Source organism: Rhinatrema bivittatum, chromosome 8 (genome assembly GCF_901001135.1).
Source record: "Rhinatrema bivittatum chromosome 8, aRhiBiv1.1, whole genome shotgun sequence".
NCBI lineage: Eukaryota > Metazoa > Chordata > Amphibia > Gymnophiona > Rhinatrematidae > Rhinatrema > Rhinatrema bivittatum.
In genome coordinates this window covers 33592400-33610377 of record NC_042622.1, presented here as the reverse complement: position 1 = coordinate 33610377, position 17978 = coordinate 33592400, and the positions used below count along the sequence as shown (strand labels likewise).

The 17978-nt window shown below is 46.0% G+C and overlaps 1 protein-coding gene across 6 annotated transcripts in view; it reads left to right on the top strand.

The window, feature by feature from the left end:
* NCOA3 (nuclear receptor coactivator 3) overlaps window positions 1–17978 on the top strand; it is a 333167-nt gene that overhangs the window by 301154 nt on the left and 14035 nt on the right. For 5 of the 6 annotated variants that reach the window (XM_029613911.1, XM_029613910.1, XM_029613912.1 and 2 more), the window contains 3 exons: window positions 9084–9188; window positions 11026–11245; window positions 12559–12733. In XM_029613911.1, the coding sequence (XP_029469771.1) occupies window positions 9084–9188; window positions 11026–11245; window positions 12559–12733 (500 nt within the window). The remainder of the gene's footprint in view (window positions 1–9083; window positions 9189–11025; window positions 11246–12558; window positions 12734–17978) is intronic. The other variant, XM_029613916.1, reaches the window with a different exon arrangement.

Below are 17978 nucleotides of genomic sequence, written 5' to 3'. Positions count from 1 at the left end.
ATAGCAAGCCCCTAGATAACATTTACATATAAAGTGAGGATTAATTAACATGGAGAGCGAGAGCTAATTAACATACGGTCATTCAGATTAATTGTTTATAGTGGAAAGCCAATCATAGAAACTGTCACAATTATGTAACCTAGTTTAGGGATAGGAAAGAATAGACTATAAAATTCTGTATGATGTATTATCAGTGAAATTTCATATTGGTGCTTTGCGTAGCACTCTGCCAATCTCTTTCAATAAGACATTATTATTTTGTAGCATTTAATAGAGTAGTTTTCTTCACAGATGTTGGCTCTAAGCATCTATTTCAGTGAACTACATCACTCATATTGAGATTCCTGCTTTATTTTTGCACCTTCCAGCGAATGAATATCAGTAACCTATCAAACTTCATTCTGTTATCTCTAAATGGAGAAATATAAGTAAATTAAATACTGTAGCAAAAGTTCAGTGCAATTGTATTTTGTTTTCTCAATACTTATATACCCTTTTCCTGTTCTGGAGAAGCTTGCAAACTTTACATGTTCACTAGAGCATCCTTTCAACATTTTTATATAAAAAGAAATTGTATGGTGTCTGTCTTGGAGTGTTAAATTGTTTCTCCAAGGACAAGCAAGATGGTAGTCCTCACACATGGGTGACATCAGATGGAGCCCGTCACAGAAAACTTTTGTTTTAGCAGCATGCCCAGCATGCTGCTAACCACGCATCCACAGGGGGGGCCCTCTTCAGTCTCTTCCTTTCCGCGAAATTTTCGCCTCACGGTCGTGGAGCCTCGCGCTTGTTTCTTTGCTTTTTTGCATTTTTTTTCATCTCCAACGTTGCGTCTGGTCCCACTGTATTTCTCAGGGTTTTTCCCTATGGTCTCGGTAAGTTTCTCGGGTTCTTGAGGTCGATTGCTGACAGTGTCGCCCCCAGGTGGTTGCTGGCCATCAACTGCGTGCCGCATTCTTTTCACTATGGCATCATTTGGCTTTCGTCAGTGCCCCTGGACTATTTCCATCACAGACCCCCCCCCCAAAACAAGGTCTGTTTCCTCTGCCTGGGCGCTTCACACGATGTTCATGGTTATGATCTCTGAGCCCAGGTGATCTCCAGAGGCCATCGGGCATGCTTAGACAAGATGGAGAAGCTGTTCTGCCCTAAACATTCGGATCCGTTGTCAGTGTCTGGGACTTTTGCCCCGCTCAGGAAGGAAGTACCGGCCTCAACCCCCTTGGGGTTGCCCCCGCTGCTGCTCCTCGGTCTCAAGGTTGGGGCGGAGGACCGCGTGCGCATTCGATGTCTTCCTGTTCTAGGTCAGGCTCTTCTCCTTGCCGTCGGTTCCAGGTAAAGACAGAGGTGACCACGGGCAGGCATTGACCACATTGGTGCCTCCCCTGAAGTGATCTCGTGCAGAGGGAAGGGACCCTCGGCGGCCTGCACCGGTGGAGGGTTCAGTGTCTCCCCGTGACTCGGGGAACACTGCAATTCTACTGCTGCCTCCTCCTCAAGCTATCTTATCCTTGGCAGCTTTTGAGGAGTTGGAGAGGTGCGTGCAGTTGGCTGGGCCCTGCAGGACATCGAGCTTCCGGTTCCACTGCTACCCAGAAGGAGGTCTTGGAGTTGGTCCCGGGGTGGATCAGGATGACCCAGCAGATCTCATGATGGATGTTGATTAGACTGATCCCGAAGAGGTCCCGATAACGGAGGGAGATAACCCACAAATGGTCTATGAGGCCCCTTAATTCCCATGTTCGGAAGGAACTGGGTATTAAGGTGGTCCAGGAAGAGTCTGACGATGAAGGGGTGTATCCTGTGTTGTATGGACTCCGGGGCCCACCGAAAGCCTTTCCTCTTCCTAAAAGAATCAAGAAGCTGGTGAACCAGGAATGGGACTTCCCAGAGGCAAGCCCCGAAGGTGGCTAGAACCAAAGCAAAATTGTATCCCCTCACGGAGGATATCCTGTAGCTGCTGGTATTGCTTGAAGGTGATTGCTTCGGTCTCTGTGATCCCTAACAAGTCGGCCATTCTGGTTGTAGGTTTGGCAGCGTTAAAGGACATGCAGGACCGTAAGCTAGAGATTCATCGGGAGAGGATGTTTGAAGTCTTGCACTGAGCCTGTGAGCAGCGATCTGTGGAAGTCTGATGCAGAGGGCCTGTTTAGGCTGGGTCCAGAAGTTTCAGGCGACGTCTTCAGTGGTGTTAATAGCCAGGCAACTCAGGTGGAGGCCAGCATACAGATGAGGCTGACATGCTTTGACTTGAGCTGGACTTTGGCCAGGAATCTGGCTGTGGCGGTCTCAGTGCAACATCTGCTGTGGTTACAGAATTGGTCAGCTAAGTCTCAGCTCTAATATTCCCTTTAAGGGAAGGAAAATTGTTGTTCAGGTAGGATCTGAAACAATTGATGAATGTTGGGGGAGTCTAAAGGGGATAAGATGACAGTCAGGAAATCTTTTCCGCCTCGCTGTACATTTCGGGAGTTGATGCCATTTTTGTCCCAATAAGAGTTCTGCACTGTCTTTGTAGCAGAACCAGAGTTCCGGTGGGCAGCAGTCCTTTCAAGGCACCCATAGACTTCCCTGAGAGGGCTCTGACCTGGGGTGGCTAGCGGCAGTAAGGTTTTGCAATGAAGCCAGGCTGGTCCACTCTCTCAAGATGGTGGTGGTGGAAGGCTGTCTATCACAGTTTTATGAAGAGTGGACCCAGGAGTATCTCAGACCAATGGGTCCTAGAGATGGTAAGGGATGGCTATGCTTTAGAATCTTTTTGCCCCATCACAGAAGCCTTTGTGGTATCTCATTGCAGTGTCCAAGGCAAGCAAGCAGCGATTCAGGACACATTGTCACATTCAGTTGCTGGCATGATAGTAACTGACGACCAGGGAGCACAGTCGCAGTACCTGATTTACTATGTGGCGCAGTACCTGATTTACTATGTGGCGCCAAAAAAGAAAGGAGCCTTTTGTCCCACCCCCAATATTGAAAAGTTAAAATGTGATACTGTGAGTTTCCCATTTTTCCATATGGAAACATTTCAGACGGTGATAGCGGCAGTTTGTCTCATGGAGTATTTCGTACCTTGCTGGACTTGATGGAAGCCTATCTGGACATACTCATTCAGGAAGAAGGAAGACCATCAAAGTTTCTTCTTGTAATGGTTCTGGGATAACCTTTCCAGTTTTGGGCCGCCCCGTATGATTTGGCAACTGCACCTCGCACATTCACAAAGGTGTGATGGTGGTGGTGGCAGCAGCTCTCCACTGGGAGGGGATCCTAGTTCATACTTATCCAGATGACTGACTTATCCGACGGAAATCGAAGGAGGTATGCCAGCAGTCTGTGCACACGGTCATGGATATGTTGGGGTCCTTGAGCTGGGTGGTGTATTTGAAGTCACCTGAGCCCTACCCAGGTGCTGAATACTTGGGGGCAAAGTTTGGTACTCAGTTCGGCAGAGTGTTTCTCACCTCGGAGAGGATTCGGAAGTTACAATCCCAGGTGGTGTGGATTTTGTGGATGCTAGTGCCCAGGGCTTGGGATTATCTTCAGGTCCTGGGTTCAGTGGCATCTACATCGAATTTGGTGCCATGGGCTTTTGCCCAAATCCGCTCTCTATGGAGGTGTTGCTGTCTTGCTGGAATCTGATGCCAGAGGAGTTTCATCAGCCTTTACTGCTGCAGGGTACTTCCAGATCCAGTCTCTCGTGTTGGCTTTGTCAGCCCAGTTTGGAGAAAGGGATGGGCCTGGAGGTTCTGGACTGGGTTATAAGGATCACAGATGCCAACCTCGAGGGTTGGGAGACTATCTGTCAAGAACGGCTGGCATATAAGGACCGTGGTTGCCAGTGGAAACATCCTGGTCTATCAGTTGCTTGGATACAGAAGCAGTGTGCAGGGCGTTGGTGGAATTCCACAAGTCCAAGGTCGAATGGTCCGAGTATTTTCGGATAATGCAACAATGGTAGCTTATATCAGTTGGCAAGCAGAATCGAAGAGTTGCATGGTTGCCCAAGGAGTATAGGACCTTTTTGCTTGGGCAGAGGGACATTTGCAGGGGATAGCCACTTCACATGTTGCAGGACTGGACAATGTACAAGCAGACTATCTCAGCACATAACAGTTGGGCCTGGGGGAATGGGAGCTGTTGAAGGAGGTCTTCGACCTTATCCAGTCTTGTTGAGGCAGTCCCTATCTGAATCTGATGGAGTCAAGGAGCAATGTCAAGGCAGCAAGTTTCTTCAGCTGCGGATGATAGGTTGCAGTCGAGGTTCCTGCTATACATGTTCCCTCCATGACCATTAATAGGTCAAGTGTTTAGGCATATCGAGAGGCATTCGGGCCAGATGGTGCTGGTGCGGTGGCAAAGAACAGGTCCAGCATTGCCACCAGCGTTCTGGGAGCTGGCAGCAGAAGTACAGACCCAACGGTGCCATCAGAGGCCGAAGAAGGGAAAAACTGGCCCTGTGAGAGTAAGTGGCAGAGTATGAGGGTGGGGGGGGGGGGGTGTATCAAGGTGTGTGTGTGTGTATATGAGGGTGGGTGAGACAGGAATCCTGTGTGAGAGAGAAGGAGGAAGTGTGTATTTGTGAGAGAGAGAGAGAGGAAACATGTATCTTTCTTCCACTCACACCCACACTCAAGCTCCCTCTGTCTCTCACACACATACACACTTGGTGAGAGACAGAGGGATCATATTGTGTGTGTGCGTGCATGTGTTCCCCCAGTCTACAACAATCTTAAGATGACAGATATAGAGAGTGGGAGATTTTTAAAATCCTTATTAGTTTTAATTATTGGGTGATTAAACAAATCAACAAAGTACAGAAAATGAGTATGACAATCTGATATATACATGTGTCTGCTGTTTTGAAATATTTTATCAATGTATAGGAAATTTTAAAATTATTTGAGAGGGGGGAGGTGTGCCAAAATTGTATCCAGCCCAGGTGCTAAATAATCTGCTCTGCCTCTGCTTCTTCCCTTCCTCCTTCAAATACGCACTCAGGCTCTTAGTCTCACATGCTTTCTCTCTCTCTGTCTCTCGCATGCTCTGTCAAACACACACATACTCCCCACTCTCACACACAGGGCTCTCATTTTCAAATGCTGTCTTCTGTCACACACACAAAGGCTCTCACTGTTACATGCTGTCTTTTACACACACAGACACACACACAGACACGCTTTCACATGCTGTCTCACAGAGGCGCTCACTCACATTTATTTATTTTTGTGTTGTATACTGATATTCTGTTTACCGCAGAAATATAATTAAACAAATCAACAAAGTACAGAAAATGAGTATGACAATCTGATATATACACAAACAATATTAATCAACTCAGAAAGGAACTATGTGCAAAGTATGAGTGAACGTAAAATGCACAATCACATATCTCCCATGTTATCTTCTCTGCACTGGTTGCCAATACAAGGGTGTATTCAATATAAGATTCCTTCCCTTATACACAAACTTTTAAAAGTGTTGTTCTGACTTGGATCAATAGCATTTTGCTGATATATTCATAGTTTCAAGAGCTTTCCACTCAGCTAATAAATGCCTCCTTGAAGTTCCTTCTACAAAGCTGGCACACCTCACAAATAGGGTCAATAATTAAACTGTTCCACCAAATGCATATACATTTCAGATATGTTGGCAGTTGTAATACCTGCCAGTGTTTTTGCAGTACTGTGGCTCCTCTGTATGTTCTCTCTGAATATCGTACTGTACACACCAACTGGTTTTCAGGAGTTCTGTCATTTTCTAAAAGTAGGAAGATGTGTGGCACACAGTCAGTCACTGTTCAGTATATTAAAAGAAACATTTAAGACACAAATACTTTTAAATATTCATAGTAGCCCCGACACGGCCGTGTTTCACACCAAGGCTGCTTCAGGGGGACCAGCGGGCATTCATGTTGTCTCTCAAAGGGGTCAGAAACAGCGGAATCTTCAAACAGGAAAGATCTCAAAGGGATATAAATTCAAAAAACGTATGGCACATGCCTTCTGTCCACACACAGGCTCTCAACACACACTCTCTCTCCCTCTGTCTTCCTCTCCCTCTATGGCCTCAGCTGCCTCTTGCCTCTGGGCCACCTCAGGCAGCTGTGAAATGGGCTCCATAGCTGCCCTGCTACTGGCACTCCTCTTCTGTAGTTGCTGACACCTTCAGCACATGGGCTGATGCTGCTCCTCCTTCCTGCCTGCGTGGCTCCAGCAGCTTTTTTGTTCTGCGGGCAGGAAGGAGGAGAGCATTCAAGGGTTGGGGGAGAGGTTAGTGCAGATGTATCTTGCGGTTACATAAATATGCAGAAGTTGCCCCTTTTCTGCACATAGGCCGACTCTGCTACTCCATCCTGTCTGTGTGGTTCTGGCAACTTCTTTCTTACGGGGCCGTATACATAGGAAGGAGGAGGAGCACTTGGAGCTTTGGGGGGGGGGTGTTAGCCCAAATATGCTGCCGCCGGTCTCTACTTTGCTTCCAGCCATGAAGGGATGAGCTCCACCATGGCAACACGGGTCTTCCTGGGGGTAAAACCTGCACGCAGCTTGGAGGAAACATTAACTCTGGGTGCCCCTCTGCCACCCCACTGCTGCTGCAGCACAGTGGTTGAAAAGCTGTCTTAGTGTATACCTGCAGGGATCGGTACACCACCTTTTCCCTATTTTATTGCCGTATCCTGGCCAGTACTGCCTTTAGCTTTTCATACTTCGCTGGATTGACCAAAGTGCCTCCCTGCTCACCTGAACTTATCCTATGGACAGGGTGGAGTGTGGGTGAGTTTCAGGCCTAGCTTAACTCCTTACTCAGGGATTTTTGGGCTAGTGATTCCGTTCAGAAATTGCTTTTCAACGCCTGACTTGGGTGGTCAGATCTATCTGGTATTTTGGCAGATAAGGTCTGCCACAGACCTGGCCGCTGTTGCTGCTGCTTGCGGCCAGTCATTGGGTGCACTTCAGCAAATGCATTCTGTCCTTAAGCTAGTGGCCCACAGTTTTTCTGCAGGGCTCTCTGGCCCCGAATTTTTCAGAGGTCTTGTGACACTGAAGGAAACTGTGCAGTCTTTGTCCAAGAGTTATTCTCTTGGTTGATTTTCTAGGCTTTTTCCTGAATACTGGAGGATTTAGACCTACTTTGCTTGTCCAGATTCACGGATCCGAAGCCTTGACTGTAATATTTCCATGAGGCAAAATATGCTTCTCACTGAACTTCACATCCCAATCCTGCCATAGGTTGCCTCTGCTACGCATCGGGGTTTTGTGTCTGTCTATTCTTTGGTTTTCTTTTGAAGAACCCAAATCTTTTCCCACCTAGACCTGTTTTTGGGTCCTGCAACTTCATAGGCAAATGGGAGAAAGGTGGTGCTTTCAGCACTGGGGCTTTCCCGCTTTGTCCTGTTTTCAGCAGTCTCTAGCTAGGGCATCAGGCTGTCCTCGGAGAAAGCAGAGTTGCTTACCCGTTACAGGTGATCTTCTAGGACAGCAGGATGTTGGTCCTCATGATACCCTCCTGCCTCCCCTGGGAGTTGGTTCTCCATGTATTTGCTATATCATGGACTGAGTGAGGGACTCTGCCCGGGGGCAGGGTGGTGACTACATCTGCACATGCTCTCAGCAGAGCATCATGAAAGCTCTAGATTCTTTGAGATCAAAGTTCTGTGCCGGGCTCCATCTGATGATGTCACCCATGTGTGAGGACTGGCAGCCTGCTGTCCTAGGAGAGCACCTGGTACAGGTAGGCAACTCTGCTTTATTTCAGACTTATGCAGTGGAACAGTTAATTTAGGTCCTAATGGTGGCATGAATCAGCTGTAGTCCCTTACAGTATGACCACTTCATCTATACCTGGCTTACCAAGATGCCCAAGATTTTGAAGTATATATCTAGTGTCATGTTTTTTGTGTGTGTGTTTATATTTAGATTTTGAGGTATAAATAGTGCCAGAATTTCTTTCGTTTGTGTTTTTCAAGTACATGACACAGATTGGGGTATTGGTATGAACGTTTTAATACAGATAGAAGTTGCATTTTTAAATTTGAGTCTTAGGGTTAGTGTCTCCAAGTGGGTTTGCCTTGGGCATACCATGACAGGAATGAACCTCACTCTAAAGTCAGGGTCTGGCATAGCCGAGCAGTCTTAGGCTGGAGAGACAAACCACACAAGACTCCATCCTTCTCTTCTTTAACTGAAATAATAGCATAACCCAGTACAGCATACATATATTCATTTATTCAGGACAACAGTGTTTCAGGAGCTGCCTTCTCCTGGAGATCTGTGGGCTTATGCCTTTTATTCCTGCTGTCAGAGGACCTGCCCACAGAGCTACCTGTTTCTTGAGCTTTTAAGGTGGACCAGGTCAGATGCCTGGTCCAACACTATTTAAGAAGAGGTTTCAGGGACACTCCTTCATACAGGGAATGTTGGATATGATCTTGCCTTGTCTGTTGAACTAGTTAAGATCATTTCAGAGTTGCATTTTTCCTTCTCTGCTTCGTCAGCTCTAGCTGCTGCACATTCACTAGTAAAACTCTATTCATGTTTTAAACAACTTGCCCCCATGTCAGTGAATACAAGTAGAAATGAATGACACTAAATGTGGACTATTGCACTTGCACAAGTTGCTACTTGACCTTTTTTTTTTTTTTTTTTTTTTTAATACTCAAAATGGAAAACGTTTTTAGACTGCATGCCAAAAAAAGGAGAGTAGGCTTATAAGATCAGCCTGTCTGTATGTGTGTTCACCGCCTCCTAATAACTTCTGAGTTTAGTGTCCTATCCACACCAGATTTTCAGGAAGTGTCAGGGTGGGGATGGGGGGGTCGCTAAGGGGGTCCAATAGGATACTCACTGGGCTATTTTGGGGTTTTTTTCGGGGGAGGAGATCCCCTTACACAAGTGGATGCACATACATGTCCCGGGAAGTAGGCTGCATTAGTTCTGCTTTGTTATAGGCATGTAGAAAAGTATTGCGTTAAGTATGAATATATATATATTTTTTAATGCAGGTGGAAGCATGTGGCTGAATAGTAGTCCATCCAATAAAAGTTTTTAACTGCTTAGTAATGCATTTTTAATGTGTTTCTCTGTAAGTTTTTAAACCAGAATCGACAAGCGCTTGAGATGAAGCTTGAAGCTCCCAGTAGTGGAGGTGCAGCAGTGATGAGGCCAGTAATGCAGACACCGATGGCATCACAGGTAAGAGTCTTCATATACTTCTCCTTATAACCTGTTTTTGAGACTTCAAAATTGCAGAGCGAGAGAGAGAATGAGAGCATGTTATGAGCAAGTCGTGAAATTGTTTAACCCAACCAGAATCCTATTACACTTTGGTAGTGCTAAAAATTCAGAAAGAAGCATGCAAGGATGGCATTGTCCTGGTATCAGATCTTGTGTCCTAGTTTCTTGAGGAGATGGAGGGACCAATGTGTTTCAGTAGCAGTGCAGAGACTTCAGCTTGCATCCTGCTAGGCTGTTGTACTAAGGTGCGCTATGCTGTGTGCACCTGATAGAATGGTTTTATGCACTTTGTTTGTGCACAGATTTTATTCCTAATGTAAGGAGGAGTTGTATGTACAAAAAATGTGCTCACAACCATTCGCTAATATGTGCGCACACATTACTACAGCTCCATGCAAATCCCATATGCATTGGCTATTTCTTCCCAATGCGTGGGCTTAACTCATGTTTTCTTAACACTGGAAATTGAACTGTTAGAGGTGGAGTAAACTTTCTGGGCAACTCTTAGCCTCTGGGGCTGATACTGCAGTATATGGTGCCAGGGGTCCTGTACTTGGTATTTGTGCACATAAAGCAGATTTTCTGTGCAGAAAGCATGGTTTATGTGCACAGTCATGGTTTCTGCATAGAGAATATTTTATACATTGAACATAATTGTATGCACACGAGTCTTTCCCCACAGCAGGCTCCTGCTTCCTCCCTTACTTTCCCCTCCAGAACAAAACCATCACTGTGGCTCCACGCCATCTCCAGCCTACAGTAGCAGCCGCCGGAATCCCCACAGACCCTCTCTCCAGCAGTTTCAAAGTGTCCCTGTGGGGCTGCAGTCTCCTCCTCTCCCTTAGCCAGGGGCAGCTTCCTTCCAGCAAGGGCAGCGACTGGGGCATCCCACATCCAAGAAAGGACAAGGAAAGGGGGCATTTCAGAATTATTTAAAGGAGGGAAAGAAGGAGGCAGCAGTCCCCGGGGGGGGGGGGGGGGGGCAGGGGAAGAGGGAAAGGAAAATTGACCCCAGGACTTTTGCTATCAAAACATGCTTTATGTGCACAACTTGTCTTTTTAGTGCACAAAACATGATTTGTGTGTGTAAATCATGCTGTATGCACACATTTTTTAATGCCTGATGCATTTTTATTTTTTTGCCTGTCATAAACTGTCTGCTACATGTCAGCACATGTTTAACGCACAACTTATTACATTGGTCCCAAGTGACCTAATTTTTTTTTGACTGTTTACCCTATTAATCTTGCAGAATGAGAGGGGCAGATAGTTTTTTTTTTTTTTTTTCTTAACTTCTATGATGCAGTAATTTTTATATCATTGGTGCTGATTCTGGGAAAACATTTTCTGAAATGATTTAGCATTTTTGATTTTTCTTTTTAAGGTTACTTTTGAAACAACAGCAAGATAAAACAGTTATCAGTTTAGAACATAGCCCCCTTGGGGTAAAGGTGCAAGCTTGCTTTGTTAAATAAAGGCTTCATGTGTGATGGGCAGTTTTGAGTTGCTAATTAACCTTTGCACCTAGCTTATGGATTGTGTCGCAACGCATCAAAGGTAGTATAGTTTTTCTGCAGATTCAGTGATATAACCTGTTGAGGGAGGAGTAGAAGTTTAGAACGTGTTCACCTGCTCGCATCTTAAAAATGCTGTAAAGCTGTCACTTGCTTTGTGCCTCTTTTGGTTTGACATCTACTCCTGGGTGATCTCGAGGTCATTCACACTTCTAGCAATAAACTTGAATGGGATTTTTGGGGGTTGCCTGCCTGATGTATTTTTTTGTTGTTTCTGCCAGCAACAGAATTTTCTGAATGCCCAGATGATGGCCCAGCGGAACAGAGACCTAATAAGTCACCACATCAGACAACAGAGGATGGCGCTGATGATTCAACAGCAACAGCCGCAGGCCTTCAGTCCACCCCCAAATGTGACCGCCACAGCCAGCATGGATGGTCCCATGGGCCCTCCCGTGGCTCAAGCTCCTCCTCAGCAGTTCCAGTATCCACCTAACTATGGTAGTGGGATTCACACTTCAGTTCCTGTTTACCTTATGCTTAAAATTAGGCACGGTTAACCGATCATTGTAAAAGAACATTTTTAGCTCTGAGTAAAAGTTGAAGAACATTAAGGGGGTTTCTCTTGGTTTTTTTTTCTCAAATTCTGATATTTGGCTATCTGCCAACTGCTGTGGATGGATCCATTGGATGTTCAAAATCAAGGGATCTTGCTGAAAACTGAAAAAACGTGGCTGGTCCCCCGAATCACTGCATGTGATGGAATAGTGTGTTGAGCGGAGCGATGTCAGCCTCCAGGCTGAAGGAGAGGGAGGGTTTTTCTACCAGCTTAGCTAGGGGAGCTGCTCGCTTTATTCCACCGAAAGAGCCCTCACCTGAAATGCTGTGGAGTTCAGCAACAAGAGTGCACCCTCCATGCTGTGCTTTAAATAGCTTGCATAACTTATGGAAGAGGTTGGGGGCGGGGGAAGGGACCCTGGACTTTCTGCACACCTTTTCCATGTACCGATTCTGTAGCACATGTGGTGAGGGAATGCTGAAATGGCCCAGTGCTCCTCAAGACGGAAATTTGCAGCTCCATTTTCAGTTCTGTTGTAATTATACCCAAATTATTGTGTGTGAGAGACTAAAAGGGAATTTATGACACAGCTCCTGTCATGCTTTATTAATTTCTATTTAGTGAGGATTAGCAGGATGCATGTGCATTATGCAGCACTTACTAGAAACTTCTGGGATATAATTTTTCACTCAACGCACAATTAAACTCTGGAATTTGTTGCCAGAGGATGTGGTTAGTGCAGTTAGTATAGCTGTGTTTAAAAAAAGGTTTGGATAAGTTCTTGGAGGAGAAGTCCATTAACGGCTATTAAGTTGACTTAGAGAATAGCCACTGCTATTACTAGCAACAATAACATGGAATAGACTTAGGTTTTGGGTACTTGCCAGGTTCTTATGGCCTGGTTTGGCCTCTGTTGGAAACAGGATGCTGGGTTTGATGGCCTGAACCAGTTTGGCATGTTCTTATGTTCTTATTTTGTAAATACAATTTTACAGTGCTATCTTCTGTAAATAATTCTGCTCTATTTGGTTTGAAGTTTTAATAAAGTTATTTAAAATAAAATAACTCCAAATATGCGTTTATAGACCTGATAGCCACAGCTTAAAAAAAGGGTAACATGAGTTTCAGTTCTGCATCATTGTCAGCTCTGTATTTTTTCTTAATTTGCATAGTAGAATTATTGATTAATTTACTTCCTGTGAAATTATAATCTTTTTCAAATGTTTGGGGTTTTTTTTTCTTCCACCACCTTCAGGAATGAACCAGCAACCTGATCCAACGTTTGGTAGAGTTCCAAGTCCTCCTAATCCAATGATGGCTTCAAGGATGGGCCCGTCCCAGAATCCCATGATCCAGCATCCCCAAACAGCACCGATGTATCAGTCCCCTGACATGAAAGCCTGGCCTTCAGGGAACATGGCAAGGAGCAGGTGAGCACTGAAGGAAAGAACACACTTTGAGTTTTACTGTAAATTTACATACATGTATAAATAATACTTACAAAGAGAAAATGGTTTACTTTCAAGCTAATAAGAATAGTATGATTTTTTTCTTTTTAATTTATACTTTCACTTGGGTTTAACATAGGTGGTAGTTTTCTCATAGACAAACCAGTAGCAAAAGATCCCCTAGGTATAACCCTGTATCAAAACTGAAAGCCAGCCATTTGCTTAAGGGCCATTGCACTCAGCTCTTGCAAAGTATAATGTTCATATTCAAATAACTTGTTGATTTACCAGCAGTCCAGAGACCAAATTCAAGAGCTCATGAGGGCATGTCTCTTCTCAAGAAATTCATGTAAACACCTTTTGTACATCTTTCACATTCTACTATCTAAAAAAAAATCAAAATACATTAGAATAGGAATTTGTTTCACTGATCTGCACATTATATTCTACTTTGGTTGTGATAAAGCAATTATAGAAATATTTCAAAAGTAATTGATGAGATAGGCGCACTGGCATGGAAAGGCCGACTTCCTTAAATAGATTGCATAAATCTTCACACCCCTTGACTCAGTACTTTGTGGAAGCTCATTTTGAAGCAGTAACAGTCATGAGTCATTTAGGAGATAACTGCCTGCTAACCTTGCACAGTGGGATGGTGCAGTTTTTTTGCCCATTCTTCTTGACAGAAGAGCTCAGGTTATTCAAGAAGGCTTGGGGGAATCATCTGTGGACTGCAATCATCATTTCTTGCTACAGATTTTCTATTGGATTCAGGTCTGGGCTTTGACTGGGCTACTCAAGGACATTCACTTTCTTCTTGAATAGTCTTTATTTATATTGTTGCTTCTGCTTTAGATCATTGTCCTGCTAAAAAGTGAATCTTCTCCTCTATCCCCGGTCTGTGGTAGACTGGAACAGGTTTTTGCCTAGGACAAGCAAGATGGTAATCATCATAAATGGGTGACATCATCAGATGGAGCCCAGCACAGAAAACCTTTGTCAAAGTTTCTAGAACTTTGGCATACCAAGCATGCCCAGCATGCCACTATCTGCGCGTCCACGTGAGGTCCCTTTTCAGTCTCTTTTTTTTCCCACGAAATAGTTGCCTTGCAGTAGTGGAGCTCATCAGATGGAGCCCGGCACAGAAAACTTTGTCAAAGTTTCTAGAACTTTGGCATACCAAGCATGCCCAGCATGCCACTATCTGCGCGTCCACGTGAGGTCCCTTTTCAGTCTCTTTTTTTTCCGCAAAGTAGTTGCCTTGCAGTAGTGGAGCTCTGCTGTTAGCGCATCCTTTTTAAAGTATTTTCCTGGTCGGTTTTGACTTTCTCTGCGCCGGATCCCTCTACTTCAGTCGGTGCTATCCTGTGTGCAGTAGGTGTTTACATTTTCCCTTCATGCGGTCAGTTCCCAGCGAGTTGCTTCTTGGTGACTGGCCATCGACCACTCGCCGGCTATTTTTCATGGCGATGTCTGGTTTTCGCTGATGCCTACGGACCATGTCGATTACTGTATCCTCTGCCTGGGGGCATTGCATGACGTCCGAAGGTGCCATCTGTGCGTCCAGATGACCCCCAAAGGCCATCATGCCCGGTTGGATAAAATGGGAAAGCTTTTTGCCAAAAGGTCTGGCATCAGGGGCATCGACACCTAGAGACCGAGGGGAGCCATTAGATATGCCGTTCCTCTGTACCCCTCTAGCGCCAGTGATAGGCTGTCTCCTGTGTTGTCGCACTCAAGGACATCAGGATCTTCACCTTCCTTGACTCAAGGGAAAGACCGGGCTGAGCACCAAGGGAAGTCCCACAAGCATCATCATTTGTTGCCGTCTGCGCACGGCTCCAGGACCGGTGCGGCATCAGCGGTGCCGTGCTGCCACTGAAGTGACCCCGTGGGGAAGAGGCACCGTCCTCTATATCAGATCCAGGAGGCCAAGGGGTTTCCCACCGGTTGCAGTGCTGGGCACTGAGCCTCCTCAAGGGTCTGATGAGGCTCTGGTGATGCCGCCGCCTCCTCCATCCGTCTTAGCTACAGCAGATTTTCAGGAGGAGTTGGACCGCAGGGTTCAGTAAGCGGTGCTCTGAGCCCTGAGGGGGTATTGAGCCACCGTTGGCATCGGTCCCCATGCCGGTGCCAGATCCTACGCCATCTCTCTTGGTGCCCCTGCTAGAGCATCTAGACATCCTTCTGGGCATACTTCCGATGCAGCTGGTTCCCGGGGGACCACTGGTTCCTCAGTGACTACCGATGCGCCCTCCAGAATCTCGTCCAACCTGATCATGCAGGATTGGGGCAGGCTGCGCCATCCAAATCTCAGGTAATTAGCTCTGATGGCCTGGATGTTGAGAGGCTAATCCTGCAGTCCCTCGACCTGTCTGACGTGTCTCAGATACTGGTAGCTTCAAGAAAGCCTTCAACCAGGAAGTCTTACAGGCTCAAGTGGAGGAGGTTCTCCATCTGGTGTGGGGGTCATGGCTTGGATCCATTCGCTTACCCTTTGCCGTAGTGCACCTCTCGGAGGCTGGCCTGAAGACCAACTCGGTCAGGGTCCATCCTAGTGCCATCAGGGCTTACCATCAAGGTATTGGTGGTACGCCCATCTCTGTGCAGCCTATAGTAGGGTGATTTATGCGGGGGTTGCTTCAGATGAAGCCCCCCATGCGCCGGTGTCCTGTTGTGTCCGCCTATACGCTCCTGCGATCTGAGGTACCTAACCTGGAAGGTACTCTTCCTCATGGTGATCACTTCGGCTTGCAGAGTTAGTGCACTTCAGGCGTTGGTGACATATCTGCTGTACATGAAGTTCTTTCATGTTAGGCTGGTCCTGCGTACTCACCCTAAGTTTCTGCCTAAGGGGGTGACTGCTTTTCATCTTAGTCTATCATTCTGCCCACCTTTTTCCCGAGACCTCATTCTCACCAAGGCAAACTGCTCTACACAGTTTGACTGTAATAGGGCTTTGGCCTTCCATTTCGAACACACTGCAGGCCACAGGCAGTCCACGCAACTCTTCATATCCTTTACAAGAACAGAATGGGTGTTACAGTGGGTAAACAAATTCTGTCCAACTGGCTGGCAGATTGCATCTCCTTCTGGTGGACCTTCAGCTTGGAGGCTGTGTTAAGGCTCACTCGGTGAGAGCCATGGTGGCATTGAGCGATTCCCATTGCCAAAATCTGCAGAGCTGCAATGTGGAGTTCCCTACATATGTTTGCTGCTCACTACTGCTTGGACAAGAATGGTCGACATGACAATAACTTTTTGGTCAATCTGTCTTTTGTAATCTCTTCCAGGCTTAAAAACCCAACTCCCATCCTAGGGCCCATTGTTTGGGTTCATGCTGTCTCCCTGTGTTACCAACAGCACTGCAGTTATTTTTGTGCCCATTGGCACCTGGTTCGGTGCCTGTTGGTCATAAGCCTTACTGACAGCAGCATATAGCTTGGTATTAACCCATCTGTGAGGACTACCATCCTGCTTGTCCTAGGAGAAAGCAGAGTTGCTTACCTTTAACAGGTGTTCTCGTAGGACAGGATGTTAGTCTTCAGGAAATCTACCCACCACCTCGTGGAGTTAGGTTCTCAATCGTTTTACTTTAATTTTTCACTCGTGGATTCTATATGAGACTGAAGAGGGACCCGCATGGATAATGGTATGCTGAGCATGCTCAGTTCTAGAAACTTTGACAAAAGTTTTCCGTGTTGGGCTCTATCTGATGATGTCACCCTTCTGTGAGGACTAACATCCTGCTGACCTGGGGGAACTCCTGCTACAGGTAAGCAGCTCTGCTTTCCTCCAAGATCTGCTTGTACTTTGCACCATTCAACTTTCTCTTGATCTTCACAAGCCTGCTTGTCCCTGCTGCTATAAAGCATCTACACAACAAAATGCTGTCACCACCATGCTTTACTGTAGGGATGATGAGCTGTGTTGATTTCATGCCACACACATCGCTTAGCATTGAGACCAAAAATATCCACTTTGGTCTCTGACCGCAAAACCTTCTCCCACATACATGCAGTGTCCCCTAAGTGTTGCTCTGCAACCACTATCTGATGTGGCACATCATATGGCTTTTCTTTAACGGTGGCTTCCTTCTTACCACCCTTCCATACAGACCATGTTTGCAGAATAATCTTAAATTGTTGAATAGTCAACAGTTTCCCCAGTCTTAGCCAGAGACCTCATTAGTTCTTTTAAAGTAATCTTAAGCCTTACAGAATCTTTAACCCACGGCTACCGACTTTGGAAGGATGACCTGATCCTGGCATGACCTGATCCTTACAAAGATGGCATGACCTGGCATGACCTGATCCTTACAAAGATGCCCTTTAAAAGGATCACTCCTATTCGGAAACGAATTGGAAAAACTGGCCAGTAAATGGGGCAAATCTCCAGTCCTTGGCTACCGGAAGATAAGAGGAAGCATTTGCAGCGTCCCTCGCCTATGAGGGGCCAGTCCAAGGGCTCTCAATGTTTCCGCCCCTACAGAAACTCGACATTTCAGAGGTCTCTGCCCTTTGGAAGAACTCAGTCCTTTCATAGTCGACAGCACAAGAGAGGGGCAGGTTTGGGTTCAGGATCGTCCCGAACCTCCCAATTAAATTTTGCCGACTCATCTTCTGAACCAGGAGATAGGGGGTTGACTCTCTCTCTTTTACCAAAGGTGGGTTGACATCACTTCGGACAACTGGACGTTATACGAGAAGGATATGCACAGGATTTCACAGCACTCCTCAGGATGTATTCATGATGTCTCCTTGCCACTCCCAGCACAAAAAGCAGGCAGTGGAGATTACTCTTTTAAGGCTTCTCAGGATGAGGACTGTAATCCCAGTACCTATGCCCCAGGAAAATATGGGGCATTATTCCATATATTTCATTGTATGCAAGAAGGAAGGTTCCTTTCACTCCATCCTGGACCTCGAGAGTGTCAGCTGTCACCGACGAGTGAGTCATTTCTGCATGGAAATCTTATGCTCCGTGATAATGGCCGTACAATCGGGAGAGTTCCTAACTTCCCTGGACCTATCAGAGGCCTACCCACATATTTGAATCCGTCAAGAACACAGTTTTCTACGCTTTGCAGTACTGAGTTGCCATTATCAGTTCCAGGCACTACCCTTTGGCCTAGCCACCACTCCAAGAATATTTTCCAAGATTATGGTAGTCATGGCAGCAGTGTTGAGAAGACTAGGAATCCTGGTACACCCATACTTGGACAACT